Raw genomic sequence first — 21,198 nt, 5'->3', positions numbered from 1 at the left:
GAAACAAGGGCCCGGCTATCCTCTGGTTCGGAAACGAGAGAAACGAAGGGACGAAGACCGCGCCCCGAAGAATATTTGCATCGAAAACTGGATTATAAAGTTTCGTTGTGTTATCACTACTTAAGAGATTAAGGTTTTCTTGCGCAGAGTCTCTTGGGAATTCTAATCGTGCTCGTTAACACTTTGAAACTCGATCGAGGGTCTTTGTCTTCTCCGTGACTAAGAAAAATTGCGCTCCGTCGTTGATTAAAATTCTCATATGTCGCAGGAAACTACAATGAAGAACACAGTTGTCACGTTATCAGACTCGGAGATTCTTCTAACAGTAACGGCTTGCACGACTGCGCCCGTATTAGTCGTTCTTCTTCCCATGCTCATTTACTAGTAGGTATCCTATAAAAAGAAAGGAACGTTTTAGCCATCTTGTGAAATGTACGTTCTTTGTCCTAGTCGTTTGCTCGATATCGACGGTACGTCACGCTATAGACGGTATAGACGTATATTTTGCGCTAATGAAAGAACGTATTCTCAGAGGGTGATAAGGTTAATCGCACTGGCTAATGAAATCGCTTTGTTTCTGTCTTCTATTTTATCAGTTCAATTTTCGTCGTGTATCACGTGATAGCGTTTTGTGTCAAATAAAATAATTCGTATGTTTTTATTCGTTTAAGGGTACGATACTTCGAGTACTAATTCATACTTTCTATTTTGTTTAGCAAATTTTGTAAAAACGACTTGCTAAATCAAGTCGTATAGAGATGAGCATTGACCAAAAGCACGAGGACAACACGATCATCGTACTGTAAAATGTTGTAAAATGTCTAAATGCGTAAATACGTAATGTTATGGAATATGTAAAACGATGTAAAATACAGATCTCAATTTTCATAAAACCAGTTCGTCTATCTTATTGAATTGAATTGAACGATTGAGCGAATCCGAATAAACCGCAATTATCAATTTCATAGGGAATTTCATATGGGAAATACAATGTCCACCGGTGTCCTCGTTATACAAATTTTCTATCCTCATTACGATGAAACGCTACTGTCCACTCGCTGTTAGTGCCGTTAACGCAGAATTAAACGTAAAATCATGTATGATACCGTTCAAAATCATGTGCGATGATGCACACCGATTTTGATTCGTGAATAAAGTTTTACGATTAGCGAAGGATCAGCCAGTATAGATAGTATGTATAGTCTTTTAAACTCGACGGATAATAGTGTTTGAACGTCGTTATATGTTGTCGATAACGGTATGGCAACGGTGTGTGGACTACGTTCGCGTTGTAATTTTAGGGAATGAAATTTTGGAGAACGTCGCTTCGGATAATTACTAGGATGTATCGGCATGTGTTTGTTAAAGCCGGTTATTGAATAATAATTTCGGCCAGGCAGTCGCGGCATCGAATAGTCGAGTGGGTTGGAATAAAAACGTGGGCCCATCGTCACCGATCACGCTGTTCGCGTTTAGTTACGCAGGACGCGCGACCGTTTCGTTTAATGGAATATCCGTACACGATTGAACAAATCGATCCGCAGAATTTATCATATTATTACGGCACATTGAGAAACACGATGCTTTCCGATTCGTTTGGCCGGTTACGACATTATGGTAACAATTGAAATTGCTGATAATATGTTTCATCGATTCAATCAGTTTAAGCCGTACGATGTTTTAACTTCGATGGATATTCATTTTTCATTTTTTATCGTACATCGCGAATATTTTCTTAGTTCGGTAGTTGTTTCTTCTTTCCAGTTCACTATTTTCGTAAACGGAATATCATATAGCGGGGGAATAGAGAAATTGTTTTAAAATTAGATCAAAGAATCAACGTTTGACTCTTGTCACCGCCGTTTATACTGCCATGCACCACCTTTCCTTGACGACTCTGTTAGTCCAACGTGTAATTGCACACGACGAAGTATAGAAATTCGTCACTGTAAATTCCGTATAAGCGCTGGAACTTGTGTCGCAGATACATGTCATTCGCGTTCAGCAATCTAATTCGTAATGTATTACACTTCCATTGGCGTTTGTAATTACACAAACTCCAAACAAGCTTGAAACAAGAGTGTTCCTACATTCGTTTACAAAGGATAACGTCGAATATTCATTACATTTTGCAATTCAGTCGAGTTGAATGCAACTAATTTAAAGAGCAAAAATTTCCAAGAGCATAGGACAGTGTTGTAAAACAAACCGTATACATAAAGCTGTTGTGGAACGAACAATAATATCAAATTTGATATAACCAGAAACTTTCGCCAGGTATAATCGGGTCGTTACCCGACTCGGCAATGTTTTCTTTCATTGCATTGCAAATTCGAAACGACTCGTTAACGCGTGAAAACGCCAAGTTTTATAGAAACGTAGAAGCTTACTCGGGAATTTCAAAGCTACTCACCGTGAAAATTTTCTTGTCGATCGTATATATGTAAAATTACAATGCATACTTTTATTCATTTCCAGTGAATAAATAGGAAACACCTTGTCCGAATCATTTCGAATCTGAAATCATTCAATAGATATAGCTGCTGCTAATTAACCACGCTTATTCATTTATCTTAATAAATCAGTTATTTCCTTGATAACTTTATCCACAGGACCGTATTGCACAATAATAACCAATAACATCAACGAATTGACAAGTAATGAATTATGAATTCGAAATTTTTGTTCCACGAACACTCTTTATAATTTTACCTTCCATACGACGATTCGTTGACCTGTAATTTATAAAATTTACTTAAGCTTTACTCGTGTTATTATTACACTTATTATTGTTACGTAAGAATATTTATTTATTAGTATTTTTATAATACTTGTAGAATTTCATTAACAATTTTCGTTTTATTTTATTCGATACAACTCGAATGATAATATAGAGCGATATCGATCGTCTATAGGTTTTCATTGTACGGTAAGTACGATTTTACCTACCGTCGACAATACAATATCACATAGAGGTAAACCTTACTATTGGCAGTGATAAGAAATCAGAACACGTCTCGAATTCTAAAGGTGTAAAGCTTAGGAGATGAATGAAAAGTCACGCGATAAGGTGAACAAATATTCGGGTTTACCGTGTTGCATGCATAGGGTAGTAGCATAAATGCGCGGTATAGGTAAGTCGTATTCTACTACTGCCGGTTTCAATTGGATTACTATACTGGGATAAACTAAACCTCGATAACGGATTCGGTATCGCGTGTATCTCAATCGCGGAGGTTTACGTGCACGTGTTAAAGAGTATTTTAGATCTCAAAAGCAAAAGAATTCGGCGGTGCTCCAAAGCTCTAAAGCGATAGAATCCTTTACACCTTCAAACATCGTAGCACTTCGAATTTCCTGGCGTTGTACATCGTGTGTGCCATGTGAAGGAACTACCTGCGTATGGATGCAACAAAGAGTGAAATAATCGAATATGAAAGATATACGTATAGATGATAACATCTGTATCGTGCATACACCAATCCCGTTCCCTATAATCTTCGTTATTATCCAACAATTACGTTATAAAACACTTCATGGAACATCGAGGAAACTACAAAACGGACCCTTTACTGGGAAATAATAACTCGGGCTTTCCGGATACTCTGCGTGTGATATGTAATAGTCCTACACTGAATGATTAATGAGAATAATTTATTGATCTTCGTTGGCCGTTGTTTTACGAACATTTACATCAGGGTGAAAGTTATTTCGTTCGGTGTTCCATGTTTCTAAAGAACATTCAGTGAAATGAGCATGTTTAACGTGAACATTCGTCAAGTACTGTACATAGTGGAATTGGCTGGAATGTTCACGTGCACCTGGCCAGTTGATCCGAATAGTAGTAAGAAACAAATCTTTCTTCGCAACATCCGATGGTCGTTTGCGATATTAAATGTTATTTTCCTAACGATATCCTTGGTGTTCGCTATCTTTCACTTTCGACACGATATACCCATTTTAATGAAAACTGCCTCCGAAGTAACAGCTCTACTGGAGGTGCTCTTCGATTTGATTCTTTGTAGAAGGAATAACGCTCGACTACAGGTTATTTGGTTTTGAAGCACGAGCTTAAAGATGTTTCGTAGTAAAGATACGATAAAAAAATTTGTCGATCTTTTTAATCAATTCAGGTTCTGATAGGAAAAGTCAAAGCATTCCTGGAAGTGGCCAGTGAACACGAGACCAAGGCAATAGAAAGATACATGGATCGTTACAAGCAATTTCTCTCGGTAACTGCAATGGGATATATCACAACCGCGATCTCATTTAGTTTGGCGCCTTTCTTCTCGGCCCAAGAATTACCAGCAGATGGATGGCTTCCATTTTCCACCGAATCACTCGGAATATATTGCATGGTCTACGTTAACCAAGTCTACTGCATTTTTCAAACGGCATTCTGCATTGGCGTTGATTTCACGATCGCTGTTTTGTTCAGTTTCTCCGCAGCCAGACTAGACATACTAAAAATGAAACTACGGCATGTAGATAGCTCTGACATACTGGTAAGCTGTATCAAGGAACACCAAGAAATAATAGGGTAAGATAAATTTCTTTTCTATTAAGATATACATACATGTATAGCCTTAGTGTAACGTTTGGACAATAGAACAACGCACAATGAGATATTTGAAAAAAATTAAGTTAATCAGTTATTTAAGAAAATTGAAAAGCATAGTAAGAAAAGAATGGTTTGAAAAATAGGCTACTGACTATGAAGCGAATTTTTAAAATACTTACTGTCAATCGTTCTGAAGATAACATCCGAGGTAGCATAAGGGTAAGAAGTGCACTCCTCTCAAACGCACATCGTTTCTTCCAAGTGTTCTCCTCAGGGCGACGACACCATTTGACTGATTTCTAATAAATATACATATATCAATGTCACATGATCTATGATACAATCGCGATATTTTGCTAATTCATCGTACTGATAGATTGTACTGACATATTCAGTAGCTTCGTCTAAACATGAATCTAAATTTTTGTACTGTTATCTCGTATTATCAAATAATCGTCTAAGAAAACAGCCGAACACGACGCTAATGTCATTTGTTATTTGAATTTTTCTTTTATATAATCAATATTTCATTGACTGCGTTGAATCAATGCATGATGCAGTGCATCGTACTGCATTTATCATTTAAAGGTATAGAATAAACAATGCCAGAGAGTTAAATCTTTACCGAATTAAGTAAATTGAGACCGTGTCATGGTCAGATTTGTGGAGGATACTAAAGCTACTGTTGAGACTTTATTATTCAAAACGAACGCCACGATGGGAAGCGCTGTGATATGCGGAGCTTTCCCTCTGATTTACGTGAGTCTGGCCTGCTCGACAGCTTTCCTTTCTGCACCATTCGTAGCGTAGCGTAATAAATAAGCAAGGAATGGGATCTTAATGTATTATACATCGAGCCGTTTTAAATGAATATTTTTATAATAACATTCAGAATCAATCATTGGCCGTAATGAGTCAGTATCTTTCTTTCGTGGTGTCTGGTTGTACCCGCCTGTACGTCATCTCCTGGCCAGCGGACGATTTAAAAGAAAGTGTAAGCCAACCAAATAGTAACGTTGATAGAACATCATCTCATCTGGCATCAACTTCGTCTTCATACATTTTCTTTGCAATTAAACGAGATTCTACTTTCCTCAATTCCAGAGCCCATAATATTTAGCTCGAGAATTGAAGTTAAACTTCTATTTGCAGAGCGTGCAGTTCGCAAAATCGATCACCGACGTTCAGTGGTTAGGAAAACCAAAAAACATGAAAAGCTCCATGCTTATTATGATGCAGAGAAGTCAAAAACCCCTACTCATTAGAATGAGTGGTTTGCTACCGCCTCTTACCTTGGAATATTTCGCTAACGTAAGCATGTTATTTTCAGAGGTATTTCTCAAAAAAACTGATATAATTATTTGGTGAAATCATTTATAGTTTATAACTACTGTATCGTCCTACTTCATGGCAATGAGATCAATGATTGAATCGTAATTTTCCTGGTATACATTATTTTAATATGTAAATTACTGAAACATGTAATAAATTTATTGCGTTCGAACAGAAAACTGTACAATATTTGCTTAATATGTTTCTTTAGAATTAGATATATTAACACTGACTTTACAAGGCCATTATCAAGCCGACATTGATCAATTTCTCAATTTTTGTTAATATAACATGTTTGTGTTAATATTACGTAAAGAAATTAGACGAACAAAAGAAATAACAATGAATGTAGAATTTTAAATTAATTTTGAAACCGGTCATTTGACCGGGCCTGGTAACGTTAGTGTTAATGGAATGTCTTACCGATTAATCTAAAGTTTCGATGCGTTGAACTTCTTTAATACCAGTTTTAGCTAATTGTAAGATCTGTGTCCATCGATGCTCGCATGTATTTTTCTGCTTGCGTCACTTACAGTATATTTCGCGACACTTCTAAAGACGTTTGTAATAGCACTTTTGGTCCTTTCGAGTGGCAACGTAAGAAGATCGCTCCAGAAATAGGAACGTGCACTGTAACTTCGTGTAGATACAGTAAACAAGTATTTGTATAGCTGAATATACACATGACTTTATGCACGTATACAATTCTTTTTCGAAGAACGTTTTCTTACTTTCCTGAATTATTAGCCCTGTTGCGTGATAACTACCCTTTGCACCTGTCTAGCACGGTACGTACTCTTAATGTATAATGCAACCAATAATGATTAGCGTTAAGTCAGATAGCAGCGCATTACCGTAAAGAAAATCGCAAACCGGTGGAACATATTCTTGGATGTAATAATTTATTAAATTTCTCATACGTGTACAGCAATTATATTCAAGTAACATCTGTGAATACTCAGTTGCTTTCAAAGCACTTTAGTTACATATATTCTCGATAGTTTGTAATATATCGCACCATTGTGCCGGTTAAATCTACTTCATTGGATTCATAAGGCAACCACTTTATCATATATAGTTATGTTGAAACAAATAACAGCAGAGAAAGTTATCCATATTACTTGGCTCAGCGTAGTGATAAGCCTTTGTTGGCCACTTCCTATCAATAGCAACAGAAATAAAATCTTTTGTTTCAAGATTCTACAAATCTGTAGCGGCATTAGTGGCTGCTTGCTATTTATGCCAATATTATATTCGATTTACTTGCACTTAAATGATATCGTCATTACTTCTTCCTGTATGTGCCTTTTATTAGGAGTGTCACAAAATATTTTTCAGACTCTTATATGCTTCATCAAGCACGATTCTCTACAGGTAAGCTTTAATTTCAATCACCATTCGACGTAAAACTGGGTATGTAATTGTTTAGAATACGAGAAATCTCACCGATTTTGATAAGCTTGAGATCTTTCTGAGTATGTGCTGCAGTATCAGAAGTGATAAGATTGATCTTGACAACATATTTCAAACTTATCTAAATCGGTGTGACGTGACCCATTCTACACACTTGTCTAAAATTATACCAATGTGTTTTAATTACGCGTTACAGCGTACAGTCGAGGAAATGATGACTTATGTTAGAGAAGCACAACAATACGAGAAAAAAATCTTCTACAAGTACATCAAGAAATGCTATGTTTTCTGCGGTGGTTCCATGGCATGTACGTATGTGACAGCGACTTGTTTCTCATTACGACCTATAGTCTTGCCAGTTTCTCTCCCATTCGATACGGAGTATCCATTTCCTATCAATTATACATCAATGTATGTTATCATATATATGCACCATGTTTGCCTTTGTATTCAAACCGCTGCACACGTATGCGTAAGCTCATTTGGGGCGCTTTTACTTTGGTTTACGGTAGCGAGATTTGAGTGTTTAGCCGCGGAATTGGAGAGGAGCACGGACATTGAAGCGTTGGTTGTTTGCGTAAAGAAACAATTACATTTAAAAAGGTAAAGATAGTATTTGAAAGGTAATGTGTGTATCAAACGATGCATTTATGTTTTAGTAATATTTTTCTAGATACGCGGAAGAAGTGTTTAATAGTTTTCGATTTTTGGTACTGTATGCCATTGGCGTAGCCACGTTTGGTATTACTCTTTGTTTTCTTATGATGCTCGTAGTAAGTGAAATTTCTAAATTTATCACATTTTACATATACTGTAATATAAGGTAAAATGATGCTACTATTTAATTATTGACATAATTTATCTCAATAGAATGTACCTCTATTTGTGAAACTACAGTTTATAGGCGTATGTGTCACGGTACTTATGGAAATTTACTTGTACGCGTGGCCAGCTGATTACTTGAAAGATATGGTAATAACAAAGATGTGGTTTTTATGTTCTGGAGAAATATAAATGTTCGCTTTTTTAAAATCAGTTAATTTTTCATAATTTCTAGAGTATGGACGCTCCACAAAGTATATATAACTCAACGTGGTATGAACAGAAATTGGGAATGCAGAAAAATCTACTGAATGTGTTAATATATCGACAACCGCTAACGCTTTCAATCGCATGTATAGTGCCAGAGCTCTCTTTGCGTTATTACTGTTCGGTAAGTTGACGTTCGCGTGCCATAATTGTGACGAGGAAATTATTCAAATCTTCTATCTTGAATAAATGGCAAATTTATAATATTTCAGTACCTGTCCAATGCCTTTTCCATCTTCACTACATTGCGCGTTATGATACACGATTAATCAGGATGGATGTGTTCTGAATGTGGTTCTATTCGTATAAAGGAACATTCGTTGTAATAATCGTGATTAATGTCATTAAATTTTATAACTAATTGTGTAATAACATCGTATTTTATGGATATAACACACAAATATATGTACGAATAAAAACTATTATCAAAATATAATTATGAAACCTATGAAATATGTCTAATTAAATGCGCACAGTTAACAGTGCTAAGTCATTGACAAAATTTGTAACAGAGTATGGAATGATTTTGTGATGAAAAAGAAATGAATAAACTTACATACCTTAAAGAACATATGGCAACACAATAAAGGTAGTAGTAAAATTTATTGCTTCGAAAAAATAAAAGTTTATGCAATAAATTTATTTCGTCGAAATTGCAAGCAGTAAGAACATTTTGTTGAATATATTTCTTCAATATCAAATATATAATATTAATAGAATTACTTACCAGGAAATCGAAATCTAAAATTTCTAAGCATCCAGCTTCTTTAATGTCAGTTATGGTTAAGGATTGTGTTCATAACAGTTCACATTTTCCTTATCGTTGCGTTACTTACAGTATATTTCGGAACATTTTCGGTGCTTTTTGCATTCGACGTAAGAAGATCGCTTCAGGAAAAAGGACGTAGCCCGTAGCTTCGAGTAGATATCGCGAACAAGCTTTTGTATGACTGAATATGCATATAACATTGTACGTGTACAACTCTATTTCAATGAACGCTTCCTGACTTTCACGAATATTAACTCTGTTGCGTGATAACTACCCTTTGCACGTGTCTAACACGGTACATACTTTTAATGTATAATGCAACCAATAATGATTAGCGTCAAGTCAGCTGGCAGCGGCCTACTGTGAAGAAAATCGCAAACCGATAAAACTTGTTCTTCAGTGTAATAATTTATTAAATTTCTCGTACGTATAAACCAATTATATACCAATGACGATTGTGAATATCCGCTTGGATTAAAAACGATTAAATTACATACCTTCCATCTCTCGACAGTCTGTATATATCGAACTCTGGCACCAGTTAAATCTATTGCATTAGATTCACAGGACAAACACTTTTTGAAGTCATGACGAAACAAATAACACCAGAGAAAGTTATTCACATTACGTGGCTCAGTGTAGTTATAACTCTTTGTTGGCCGCTTCCTATAAACAGCGACAGAAATAAAATCTTTTGTTTCAAGATATTGCAGATCTGCAGTATTATAAGCGCCTGTTTGCTATTTCTGCCAATGTTATATTTTTGCTATGTACACTTTGATGATTTGGTCGTTACTTCCTCGTGTATCTGCCTTACAATAGGTATATCACAAAATATATTTCAGACGATTGTATGCTGCGTCAGACACGTGTCTTTACAGGTAAGTTTTAGTATCGTTACTTGATGTAACGGTAGATAATTATTTGGAATAAAGGACGCTTCATCGATTTTGTTGAACTTGAGGTATTTTTTAAAGATTAATACTTTTTCTTAGTATGTGCTGCAGCGCCTGGATTAATAATATTCATCTCATTATTTACTATCATGATTTAGATGGCTGTAGGACTTTTGGCAATCTAACATTATTGTTGTGTCTGATTTAGTTTACTTTTGAAGCATCAATACAGGTGGAAGAGTTAATAACTTAAATCTGATACAAACCTAATTCAGATAAATTCAAACAAATTCGAAACATTAAGAACATGATACATAGTAACGATACTTTTGCATATCACTATGACCGAAAACTATGACCGAGTTGGAATTATGTATATTGGGAAAAATTATGCAGCATATAGATCTTGATATCACACATATTTCAGACCTATCAAAATCGGCGTGACGTCCCCTATACTACAGCCAAAATTATACCAATTCATTCTAACTATGAGTTACAGCGTATAGTCGAGGAAATGATAGTTTGTGTCAAAGAAGCGGAACAATATGAACGAGAAATTTTCTACAAGTACATCAAGAAATGCTATGTTTTCTGCGGTTGTTCCATAGCATGTACGTATGTGACTGCGGTTGGTTTTTCATTACGACCTGCAATTTTGCCAGTTCCTTTCCCATTTGATGTGGAATATCCGTTTCCTGTAAATTATACATCAGTATATATTATCATATACATGCAACATGTTTGCGTTTGTTTTCAATCCGCTGCGCAAATATGCGTAAGCTCGTTTGGAGGGCTTTTACTTTGGTTCACGGCAGCGAGGTTTGAGTGTTTGGCCGTGAATTTGGAACGGAGCACAGACACTGATACGTTGATCGATTGCGTTAAGAAACAATTACATTTAAGGAGGTAAAAATAACATGTGGAAGATGAAGCGTGTATTAAACGATACATTTATGTACAGTATTAGCGATTATTTTTTATAGATACGGAGAAGAAGTGCTTAATAATTTTCGTTTTATGGTACTTTACGCTGTTGGAGTAGCCACATTTGCTTTGACTTTGTGTTGTATTATGCTGATTGTAGTACGTATACTTTATAATGTTTTGCGTGTAGTATAATGCACGTAACAATGATTATTCCATTTAAATATTGACACAAATTTGTTAAACAGGATGTACCTCTGTTCGTGAAGATACAGTATATAGGTGCATGTGTTACTGTACTTACGGAAATTTATTTATACGCATGGCCAGCTGATTACTTGATAGATATGGTAAATCGTATTCTATTTTCCGAAGAAGCAAATTTTTAAGCTTTGTTAACGTGTCATAATTCTTAGAGCATGGGGATCCCGCAAAGTGCATATAATTCGACCTGGTATGACCGAAGGTTGGAAATGCAGAAAAATCTACTGAACATGTTAACATATCAAAAACCATTAGTACTGTCCATAAGATGTATAGTGCCAGAACTCTCATTGCGTTATTATTGTTCGGTAAGACAAATTGGTGTTGAAATGTCACAGTTATGAAAGAATTAATCAAAGGTATTATATAAATAATAAATCTTTAACATTTCAGTACCTGTCCAATGCCTTCTCCATCTTCACTACTTTGCGCGTCATGATACAGAATTAATTCAAGATGAATGTGCTCTGAACGCGGTTCTATTCGTATAAAGAACCATTCTTTGTGATAATCGCGATTAATGTCACTCTATTTCATAACTAATCGTGTATTAACATTGGCTTTTTATGGATTTTTATGAACACAAATATTTATTTGAGTGAAGACCATAAGAAGAATATAACTGGGATCATTGTAGCAGCTAAATTATTCGTAATTGGATACTCGTGTTCATGGAGCTTATACTAATGGAGGGGCTCCAACACGTACGGATAGGATCAACGGAAAGAAATACACTTTTCTGTTCCTAGTCATTATCGTGGTTGTTGGCCTTGTGGTCATATACCCGTAAGTGTGTGGTCTGATGACCGTATTCTGCTTTATCTCTCAAATAACTAAAAGTTTCTTTGACCATTTACTTCAAATCTTTTTGTATAATTAAAAAAGTATACGATAATATTGTTGAAATTAATAAACTAGGTCAGGCATAACATCATTGTTATCATTTGCATCATTGATATGGTGCAAAATATAAATTACTTATTAGAGATAATTAAAGAAATATAAATGTACAAACAGTTAAACAAAATAGGTACATACATATAATATATATACAAAATGAAAAAAATCATTCTCCTTCGCCCCCCCCCCATCGTGATCCGTCGTTATTTGAATAGCGTCCCGCAAGAGAAAAACTCAGAGTGATAAATTACTATAGGGACAAAAGTAATACCTCTCCAATGATCGCACCTGATACGCACTTGCTTATGTCTGGTATATGGCCAAGACCCCTCCATAGGTACAACCTCTATGCTTGTGCTATAGTAACTTACATACAATACCTTTCATTTAATTCATAATACCTCCACATGTAACATAGCAATAACACTTCAAGAATAACGTAACATCAATTATTTGTTTACTTGGACAGGCAACTTTATTACCTAAGCCATTATCGTTCAAACATTTTGTATACAATTATTATTTCTAATATTCGCAGATAGTGAACTTATGTTACACATTGTACTACGAAATGTATCCAGTAATTTGCTGGCTGTTCCATATGGGATGTCTCCCACAGTAGCAACCACACATGGGAGAATTACGTAATAAAGCGGAATTCGAGAGAAAATTCTCAGGCTGTTATTAGTGCTGCAATAGGGATTCTTTCATATTTTATTTCGCTCGTACTAAGAATATTCACGTAACTGTATACAACCGAATCATTACCTCTATATGATTTCATTATTAGTTTCATTACAATTCTTAAGAATTATTTCAAACCAAAGCGTTCTGCTTGAAGACAGAACGTTGTGATATCTTGACACGGTAGTTGGCTTTAACTTCACGGCGGTATGTTTCGAAATGTGACGCCAGAAACGGCGATAACTTTTACTCAATTTATCCTGGGATTGTCTTGTTGTTGGCCGCTACCATCGACAGCTACCAAGTCTCAGATACTTTGTTTCAAAATTTTGAGATCCGTGTTATTTCTCAACTCTCTTTTACTCTTTTGTCCCTTGCTATACGCAATATACGTGCACCGTGAGGATACAGCAATGTTTTGTAAATCAGTTTCTTTGGCACTTGCTGTTGTACATGTACCTCTGCATTCCACCTACTCCTTCAGTCAACACGATCGATATCAGGTAAAATTCGTCTTTAATAATCATCTCAAAATTTAGTGATCCAAATAACGTACTGCAGCGATTAATCGAAGAGATGAAATCTTGTTGCGAGAAAGGAAATTCGTACGAAAGACAAATCTTCCAACGATACGTGGACAAGTACGCCATATACTACGCAGCATCTGCAGTTTGGTTTTATTGGAGCCCATCTATTATTCTCATCGGAACGTTCTTCATATCTGATCCCTTCCCAACAAATGCAGAATATCCGTTCCCAGTTGATTTTGAACCCGTGAGGAGCATTATTTTCCTGCAACAATCGCTCGTCGGTATGCAATGCGCGTCACTTCTGTGCACCAATATACTTTGCGCGTTACTGTTGCTCTTCGCTGCAGCGCGCTTCGAGATTTTAATGACCGAAATACGTACCGTTAACAGTGTTAAATCATTGATAAAATGCGTAAAAAAGTATTATACTTTGAAAAGGTATGCAACGACTCTACGGTGAAAAAGAACTCGATTAAACTGTATATCTTAAAGAATATAAGGTATTAGAAAATATCATAGATATTTTTCAAACGTATGGTTTTAGATACGCAGAAGAAGTGGCGAACACAGCTCGATATACAACTCTGATTACGCTATGCATCTGTGGCATAGAAAGCGTATTTGCTGGTATCATTTTTATCGGAGTGAGTAATGAATAAGACAAATTAATATGCAATTACAATAAAAATGATTAAAATCTGCTCGAACAAATAGCGACAACCATTTACTGTGAAACTTCAATTCGTTACCGTATCTATAACTGTGCTGTTGGCGGTATTCATGTGCGCGTGGCCAGCTGACAACTTAATAGATGTAGTAAGTTTTAAGTTTTAGTACTGTAGCTTCAAATTAAGAATTACAGTTAAGTGCATTTTTCCACCAGAGTGAAAGTACCATGCGAACGGTTTACCAATCTAAATGGTACGAACAGCCTTTGAGGATACAAAAATTTATATTGTTCATGATGATTCCACAATCTCCGGTGATCTTGAGAATCAGGTGTATCATTCCAGCTTTCTCACTGAACTATTATTGCTCGGTATTGGAACGATTTATATTGTTCTTAATTTATTTCACTGCCATCTTTATCATTGTAATAATTTAGGTACCAACTATTTAATATTTCAGTTCATCACAAACGTGCTTTCTATGTTTACGGCTCTACGAGTTGTCATGTTTCAAGATGAAGATGGAACAATTGACGATATTTAGCAGTCGTTTGAATTTTGTAAATTATGTAATGACTTAATTGTTATGCAGTAAATTGTTTCACGTATTTTGCTGATTTTGTTGATTAAATTTCACCAGTGCAACTGTTAAAAAAGTTACATAAGCGAAAGAACGCATTTCGAATCCGTGGCGCATTGAACATTAAGCTCTACGATAAGTCTTACGGAAAAAATTTGAAGCAATGAACAAAAATTTAGTAAGTTGTTTGATTTAAAAATCTAGTGAAAGAAAATTTATTTAACTGTAAGGTACCTACCGCTTCCTCGTATAATACCACATAGGAATTTTGTTCTTGAAGAGATGCATGCTAGAGCAGTGTGAGTTGATGATTGAGCTAAATTTGAGAAGTAGAGTAGCACATGCAATTTGTTATTACAAATAGGAAACATACGAGTCTTCTATTTGATAGAAACAATGACATGCATTGAACAGTTGCTATTTTTGAGAAGTAGAAGTTTAGTGCTTCGACCAACTCTGTGGCAGCACTCAAATGGTACGTGAGTAATATAGCGGATGTGCTATACGCTTTTAACTTGTTCACGCCACTTTTCCGGTGCTTAATAACTGAGACTCTGTCATAAACCTTGGAGTTTTCAAACGGTCATGCGACGGTCAATCTAATGGTTTCCGTGATATAAGCTGAACCCTTTCGAATATTCCTCAAGGTTGTATGTTCCACTTCCTGGATACTCGCACATAACACTGAACCTCGATGGCCCTTCCAAGGGCACAACGTGCAATGGAAGGGAAGATACGAGGCATTGACAATACTAAAGCAGCAAATTTTCGTCAGAAGTACAGTCATATCTCAGAAAAGGCAAGTCAAATTGCTATTTCTCCGTAAATCGCTTCACACGTCGCGAAACGTTTTAAATATCGTAACAGCATCGCGATCTCTGCACAGCTATATACACATATATAAAAATCACAATCACTCAATAGTAATTAATCTATCACTTGCAACTACACATCACAAGAGGAAACAATGTTGGTTACACCCATTAATCAAATGGGAATCCTTACGCTCGATTCCACATGGTTCTTCGAACCGTATGCCGGTACCAAGAAGGAAGCATCAGTCCGGAAGAAATTGAAGATCACATCACTGAAGTCAGTAACATCAGGAGTGTCATCCTCGGAAGAAGAACTCTATCGAACCTGTGTTTAGAAGAACTCATCGTCCTCAAAGGAGTCGGTTACTCGGAAAAAGTGATATCCAACAACGACAGAATCGGATGAAGCAAGTGAAATCAACCGTTCAAGAAAATTGACATCCGCTCTCAGGACAGGAGCCATCGCTTAGAGTCAATTGCTTTAGAAGCGTTAGGAGCGTCACATCCACGCAACACCTCTTCAACGACAAGTGAACACCATGTAACGTTGTAGTATTCGTAAGCTTGGCTAGAAGCAGCACATATCTCTTCATCGTGCCAGTCGTATCGCCGCTTCGAACAGTAAATCGTACTTTTGCTTCCGAGTCACTTATTTATCTCACTTAGATTCCGTGTCTTCCTACCCTATTTCTACATAAGAGCACATAATATGGCTCCTAGTCACGAAGATCGCACGAAGTCTTTGAAATCGAAACGTCACGCATTTAAAGTAGAATTCGCATGCTTACTCGATAATTATGAAGAAGAAACAACCGTAACAAATATTCGTATATAGTTAGAAGATTCAGAAGACGAATTTACCTCCTTCACTAAATCACAGATCGAATTAGATCAGATGGACGTCTTATACTCTGCTCCAATGATCTTGACATTGAGAGATGTTATAGAGAAGAAGGTCTTGGCTCACATTCACTTTGTCCGAGGCGTGGGACGATCGTGGCTCAAAATATCTAACCTATCCATGCCTTATCACTGTTACGATCGCAATCCTATGCAGATGCTTAAGCAATTTCATCGTTAACCACCTGTATTGGAGTAAATGTAATGCAATAAGTACCATTTTCTTTTTTGTCATATATTTTGAACCACGATCGGTTCACGCCACGGACGAATAACTTATGCATATAACTTATGACTCTCCGCTCTACGGCATATCCAAAATTCAACACATAATATAAAACACATGACATGAATTCAACACACAACAATTGGAGTTGAGGCCCTTTTTTGTGCATAATTATCAATTGTTCTACTCAGTCACAAAACTCGATAGAAAATACACGGAACTTTCAAAACACATTTCAGTCTCATAGCGACTTCTTATAAAATGAAATCACATTTTCTAAAATAAATTTACCAATATTTATGGATTCGTACGAAGAATGGCACTGCTCACGACAATATACGAATCGATTGTTGAAGAAAGTTCATGTATATACTTGCGGTCCTGCCTACACGAAACCAGTTAAAGCGATCGAATCTTTCGGTAACAACGCGATAAACAATTCACCTGTTTGGAGAATTCTAGAAAAACGATATAATCAGCCAGCAATAATCGTTACATCGCTTGAAGGTTCTGCTGAACTACCATGAACTTATGATGATTCTTAAATCACAGGAAATCTCACCATCGCGCCTTAGAAGCTCTCACGCAACCGACTGTAGACACCCTGCTTTAATGCTTATTTAAATCAAAAATAGACCGCAAGGTAACACTGAAATGGAAAGAACTCATACAACACACAACATTTCCAAAGCTAGAGAAATTGTTCATACTCATATACGATCGCTGCAAGATTTCAGAACCAGTCGGGTCTAGTTCGTGCGTTTCATCAATATTAAATATTGAAAAAGTCAACCCTTGACGTAATCAGCAATCTTTCAGTCGCAATGAACCACACACAACACGATAATCGGGTCGCTAATTACCGCAAACCGTTCAGTGTTCCTTCGTTATCGCCAAGATTGCGCGTAGCTTTTCCCAAGAATCACATCTTTTGCAGAACTACTAATTTACGCATTTACATTAATATTTTCCATCAGACGTATAGCACCAGAATTCTCTTTGTGTCATTTCTCTTCGTTACCATAAGTTAGCGTTAGAGTGTCATAATTATGAAAGAATTAATCAAAGATATTATATGGACCACATAAAAAGAACGATAATCGCGACTAATGTCACACTATTTGATAACTAATCGTCTACTAACAGCGGCTTTTTATGAATTTCTATGAACACAGATATTTTATTTCAATGAAAACCACTTTCAAAGTATAAATACGAACACTGTAGAAACTGCGTTATTCGTAATTGGATACTACAGTAACTGAACAAATGATAGCTTTCGTTTCATTGCGTGTACTTACACGTCTAATAAATTCCCAAATCATTTAACATCAATTATTTGTTTACTTGGAAAGGGATCTTTATTATCTAAGCTATCATCGTTAAAACATTTTGTGCATAATTATTAATTCTGATACTCGCAGATAGTGAACTTATGTTAGACGTCGTACTGCGAAATGTGTCGAGTAATTTGCAGCCTGTTCCATATGCGATATCTCCCACAGCAGTAAGCAAGTAAAGGAGAATTACGTATTCAAGCGGAATTCGAGAGAAAATTCTCAGGCTGTTATTAGTGTTGCAACAGGGATTATTTCATATTTTATTTCTTTCGTACTAAGAATACGCAAGTAACTGCATGCTACTGAACTATTACCCCTACACGATTTCTTTATTAGTTTCATTAGAATTCTCGCGAATTATTTCAAAGTAAAGCGTTCTGCTTGAAGACAGAACGTTGTAATCTCTTGACACGGTAGTCGGCTTTAAGTTCGCGTCGGTATGTTTCGAAATGTAGCGCCAAAAACGGCGATAGCTTTTACTCAATTTATCCTGGGATTGTCCTGTTGTTGGCCGCTTTCATCGACAGCTACAAAGTTTCAGATACTTTGCTTCAAAATCTTGAGATCCGTGTTATTTCTCAATGCACTTTTACTCTTTTGTCCTTTGTTGTATGCAATATATGTGCACCGCTATGATACAGTAATGTTTTGTAAAGCAATTTCTTTGGCACTTGCTGTTTTACAAGTACTTCTGCATTCCTTCTACTGTTTCAATCAGTATGACCGATATCAGGTAAGATTCATCTGTAATAGCAGTCTCAAAAGTTAGTGATTTCAATAACGTATTGCAGCGATTAATCGAAGAGATGAAATCTTGTTGTAAGAAAGCAAATTCATACGAGAGACAGGTCTTCCAACGATACGTGGACAAGTACGCCATATACTACGCGGCATCTGCAGCTTGGTTCTATTGGTGCGGTGCAATTGTTCCCATCGGAACGTTCTTCTTACCTGATCCCTTTCCAACGAATGCGGAATATCCGTTCCCAGTTGATTCTGAACCCGCGAGGAGCATTATTTTCTTGCAACAATCGCTCGTGGGTATGCAGTGCTCGTCACTTCTGTGCACTAATATACTTTGCGCGTTACTGTTGCTCTTCGCTGCAGCGCGCTTCGAGATTTTAATGATCGAAATACGTACCGCTAACAGTGTTAAATCGTTGATAAAATGCGTAAAAAAATATTATACTCTGAAAAGGTATGCAACGACTCTACGGTGAAAAAGAACTCGATTAAACTGTATATCTTAGAGAATATAAGGTATTAGAAAATATCATGGATATTTTTCAAACGTATGGTTTTAGATACGCAGAGGAAGTGGCGAACACAGCTCGATATACAACTCTGATTACGTTATGCATCTGTGGCGTAGAAAGCGTATTCGCTGGTATAATTTTTATCGGAGTGAGTACTGAATAACACAAATTAATATGCAATTTTAAAAATTAATATTATTAAAATTTATTCGAACATATAGCGACAACCATTTACTTTGAAACTTCAATTTGTTACCGTATCTGTAACTGTGCTGTTGGCGGTATTCATGTGCGCGTGGCCAGCTGACAACTTAATAGATGTAGTAAGTTTTAAGTTTTAGTACTGTAGCTTCAGATTAAGAATTACAGTTAAGTGTATTTTTCTACCAGAGTGGAAATACTATGCGAGCGGTTTACGAATCTAAATGGTATGAACAGCCTTTGAGGATACAAAAATTTATATTGTTCATGATGATTCCACAATCTCCGGTGATCTTAAGAATCAAGTGTATCATTCCAGCTTTCTCGCTGAACTATTATTGCTCGGTAATGAAATGATTTTTCTTAATCGATTTCTCTGCCATCTTTATCATTGTAGTAATTTAGGTACCAACTATTTGATATTTCAGTTCATCACAAACGTGCTTTCTATGTTTACGGCTCTACGAGTTGTTATGTATCAAGATGAAGATTGAGTAGTTGTCGATATTTAGCAATCATTTGTGAATTTTGTAATGATTTAATTGTTACACAGTAAATTATTGTGATCTGCTGATTTCATTGATTAAATTCCACTAGTTTCAACCGTTAGGGAAGTTGCACAGAGGAAAGGTAACGCGCTTCCAATCTTCACGGAACATTAAGCTCTACGATGAGTTTTAGGGAACAATTTTTAAGTATAAAATTGAGTAAGCCGTCTTATCTAGAAAGTGGAAGGAAGTTTATCTAATTGTAAGGTATCTACCTGTTACATCGGTCGACTCTCTACCTGGACTCACACATCCTTATTGCGTACCCTTAAGAATCTCAAGGACCGACCATAAATCTTAGAAAATTCTAGCTAAAGTCATTCAGATCGAACAAAGATCTTTTTACGAAAGCGTTTTCGAAGGTCTCTGGTTTGTTTCTGGAAAACACTTGAAAGTTGGTTTTTCCACACGTGCGATGCTTCCTACCACCAACTTTCTATCGAAAGCGGCTAAGACCCCTCCTAGTCCACCAACAATCGTAATAGCCAATAGAAACAATGTCTATTACCCTCACTTTCCTGGCCAAAAACTGTCATCAACAAATCCGATGATCCCGTACGCTAGACACACCCTTCCCTAGCTCTACTCTGACACAGCATCGTCACTTTCAGGGTAGTCCATTTTCGTCGTCAGAACAGTCAACAAGTCTACCACGGTTCTACCCTTAAATTAATCCGTTTCGTAAAGTCTAACTCACTCATCGAGAGATATCGTCAAGTCGGGTCAAATTTCGGTAACGCATTAACTGTACTCATCGTCAAATACTTGTGACGCTCATAATATTGTATACTCTATTGTTGAATATATACGTTATATTAACCTGTTAACGCAGCGTTTATTTCGTTTAACCACCCCTGTTATCCTAATCGAAACAAGGGGAACGACTCTTTCGCGGCGTCGATTAGCAGAATCGTAGCGAGAATTTACGCCTCTCGCTAACGCGTTTTCCTCGCGATCGCGTCTCTCCGCGAACGGTCGTAACACTACCATTTATTCATATAATGCCAGTTAATACTTTTGTTCTTGATTGGTTGCATAGTAAAGTAGTGTGGGTTGATGATTGAGCTAAATTGGAAAAATAAAGTAGCAGGTGCTATTTGTTATTACAGATAGAAGATATACAGGTGTGTTATCCCATAGAAATCGTGTTATGCATCGGAATAAATTTATTATTCATTATTTTCGTCTAATTTTTTTATTATTTTCAATTTATTTTCCGTGGTTGTCCCGTTTGCGGGATAATTTTTTGAGCAAGATGTGTATATTTTTATATTTGACGTTACATCTAAATAATGTTTT

The 21,198-nt window shown here is 36.3% G+C and overlaps 4 protein-coding genes and 1 long non-coding RNA gene across 9 annotated transcripts; 4 read left to right on the top strand and 1 right to left on the bottom strand.

The window, feature by feature from the left end:
• The first annotated feature begins 2,823 nt into the window (after window positions 1–2,823).
• On the top strand, window positions 2,824–6,091 carry LOC139987061 (odorant receptor 49b-like). Its single transcript, XM_072002907.1, has 6 exons — window positions 2,824–4,047; window positions 4,134–4,540; window positions 5,221–5,320; window positions 5,454–5,555; window positions 5,714–5,872; window positions 5,942–6,091. Exons 1-6 carry the CDS (start codon window positions 3,751–3,753, stop codon window positions 5,996–5,998), a joined length of 1,122 nt encoding a protein of 373 aa, XP_071859008.1. The 5' UTR covers window positions 2,824–3,750; the 3' UTR covers window positions 5,999–6,091.
• A 21-nt stretch (window positions 6,092–6,112) lies between these two features.
• On the top strand, window positions 6,113–9,004 carry LOC139987060 (odorant receptor 10-like). Of its 2 annotated transcripts, XM_072002906.1 has the most exons (6): window positions 6,113–7,267; window positions 7,503–7,909; window positions 7,980–8,079; window positions 8,177–8,278; window positions 8,364–8,519; window positions 8,608–9,004. In XM_072002906.1, the coding sequence occupies exons 1-6, from the start codon at window positions 6,974–6,976 to the stop codon at window positions 8,662–8,664; spliced, it is 1,116 nt and encodes a 371-aa protein (XP_071859007.1). In that variant the 5' UTR covers window positions 6,113–6,973; the 3' UTR covers window positions 8,665–9,004. The 2 variants fall into 2 exon arrangements, with proteins under 2 accessions (XP_071859007.1, XP_071859006.1); XM_072002905.1 differs by having other exon boundaries at window positions 7,226–7,909; window positions 8,204–8,278.
• A 140-nt stretch (window positions 9,005–9,144) lies between these two features.
• On the top strand, window positions 9,145–14,640 carry LOC139987059 (uncharacterized). Of its 2 annotated transcripts, XM_072002904.1 has the most exons (7): window positions 9,145–10,045; window positions 10,563–10,969; window positions 11,047–11,146; window positions 11,236–11,337; window positions 11,404–11,559; window positions 11,645–12,037; window positions 13,910–14,009. In XM_072002904.1, the coding sequence occupies exons 1-6, from the start codon at window positions 9,752–9,754 to the stop codon at window positions 11,699–11,701; spliced, it is 1,116 nt and encodes a 371-aa protein (XP_071859005.1). In that variant the 5' UTR covers window positions 9,145–9,751; the 3' UTR covers window positions 11,702–12,037; window positions 13,910–14,009. The 2 variants fall into 2 exon arrangements, with proteins under 2 accessions (XP_071859005.1, XP_071859004.1); XM_072002903.1 differs by lacking the exons at window positions 9,145–10,045; window positions 10,563–10,969; window positions 11,047–11,146; ... (1 more) ...; window positions 11,404–11,559; window positions 11,645–12,037 and adding exons at window positions 12,715–13,338; window positions 13,397–13,803; window positions 14,080–14,181; window positions 14,249–14,404; window positions 14,494–14,640.
• On the bottom strand, window positions 10,620–17,077 carry LOC139987063 (uncharacterized). 3 transcript variants are annotated; one of them, XR_011799780.1, is made up of 3 exons: window positions 16,999–17,077; window positions 15,120–15,365; window positions 10,620–10,758 (listed from the first exon to the last, which is right to left on the bottom strand). It is a non-coding gene; the product is annotated as an uncharacterized lncRNA (long non-coding RNA). The 3 variants fall into 3 exon arrangements; XR_011799781.1 differs by having other exon boundaries at window positions 16,290–17,063; XR_011799782.1 differs by having other exon boundaries at window positions 16,846–17,063.
• A 730-nt stretch (window positions 17,078–17,807) lies between these two features.
• LOC139987239 (uncharacterized) lies at window positions 17,808–20,216 on the top strand. The gene is made up of 6 exons (XM_072003252.1): window positions 17,808–18,627; window positions 18,686–19,092; window positions 19,199–19,298; window positions 19,372–19,473; window positions 19,541–19,696; window positions 19,780–20,216. The coding sequence occupies exons 1-6, from the start codon at window positions 18,334–18,336 to the stop codon at window positions 19,843–19,845; spliced, it is 1,125 nt and encodes a 374-aa protein (XP_071859353.1). The 5' UTR covers window positions 17,808–18,333; the 3' UTR covers window positions 19,846–20,216.
• The last annotated feature ends 982 nt before the right edge of the window (window positions 20,217–21,198 follow it).

Source organism: Bombus fervidus, chromosome 5, assembly GCF_041682495.2.
Source record: "Bombus fervidus isolate BK054 chromosome 5, iyBomFerv1, whole genome shotgun sequence".
Taxonomy (NCBI): domain Eukaryota; kingdom Metazoa; phylum Arthropoda; class Insecta; order Hymenoptera; family Apidae; genus Bombus; species Bombus fervidus.
Note: the sequence above shows the minus strand (reverse complement) of the source record. Positions and strands in the feature narration are given on the sequence as shown.

Bases quoted from the DNA above. Each gene is read 5' to 3' on its own strand.
- LOC139987059 (XM_072002903.1), top strand. From the start codon at position 13,045: ATGTTTCGAAATGTGACGCCAGAAACGGCGATAACTTTTACTCAATTT. The intron at 13,339-13,396 runs GTAAAATTCGTC...AACGTACTGCAG, and splicing joins GTCAACACGATCGATATCAG to CGATTAATCGAAGAGATGAA. The intron at 13,804-13,909 runs GTATGCAACGAC...GTATGGTTTTAG, and splicing joins AAGTATTATACTTTGAAAAG to ATACGCAGAAGAAGTGGCGA.
- LOC139987239 (XM_072003252.1), top strand. From the start codon at position 18,334: ATGTTTCGAAATGTAGCGCCAAAAACGGCGATAGCTTTTACTCAATTT. The intron at 19,299-19,371 runs GTGAGTACTGAA...TCGAACATATAG, and splicing joins CTGGTATAATTTTTATCGGA to CGACAACCATTTACTTTGAA. The intron at 19,474-19,540 runs GTAAGTTTTAAG...TTTTTCTACCAG, and splicing joins CTGACAACTTAATAGATGTA to AGTGGAAATACTATGCGAGC.
- LOC139987061 (XM_072002907.1), top strand. From the start codon at position 3,751: ATGAGCATGTTTAACGTGAACATTCGTCAAGTACTGTACATAGTGGAA. The intron at 5,556-5,713 runs GTAAGCCAACCA...TTCTATTTGCAG, and splicing joins CGGACGATTTAAAAGAAAGT to AGCGTGCAGTTCGCAAAATC. The intron at 5,873-5,941 runs GTAAGCATGTTA...AATCATTTATAG, and splicing joins CCTTGGAATATTTCGCTAAC to TTTATAACTACTGTATCGTC.
- LOC139987060 (XM_072002906.1), top strand. From the start codon at position 6,974: ATGTTGAAACAAATAACAGCAGAGAAAGTTATCCATATTACTTGGCTC. The intron at 7,268-7,502 runs GTAAGCTTTAAT...TACGCGTTACAG, and splicing joins TCAAGCACGATTCTCTACAG to CGTACAGTCGAGGAAATGAT. The intron at 8,520-8,607 runs GTAAGTTGACGT...ATAATATTTCAG, and splicing joins CTTTGCGTTATTACTGTTCG to TACCTGTCCAATGCCTTTTC.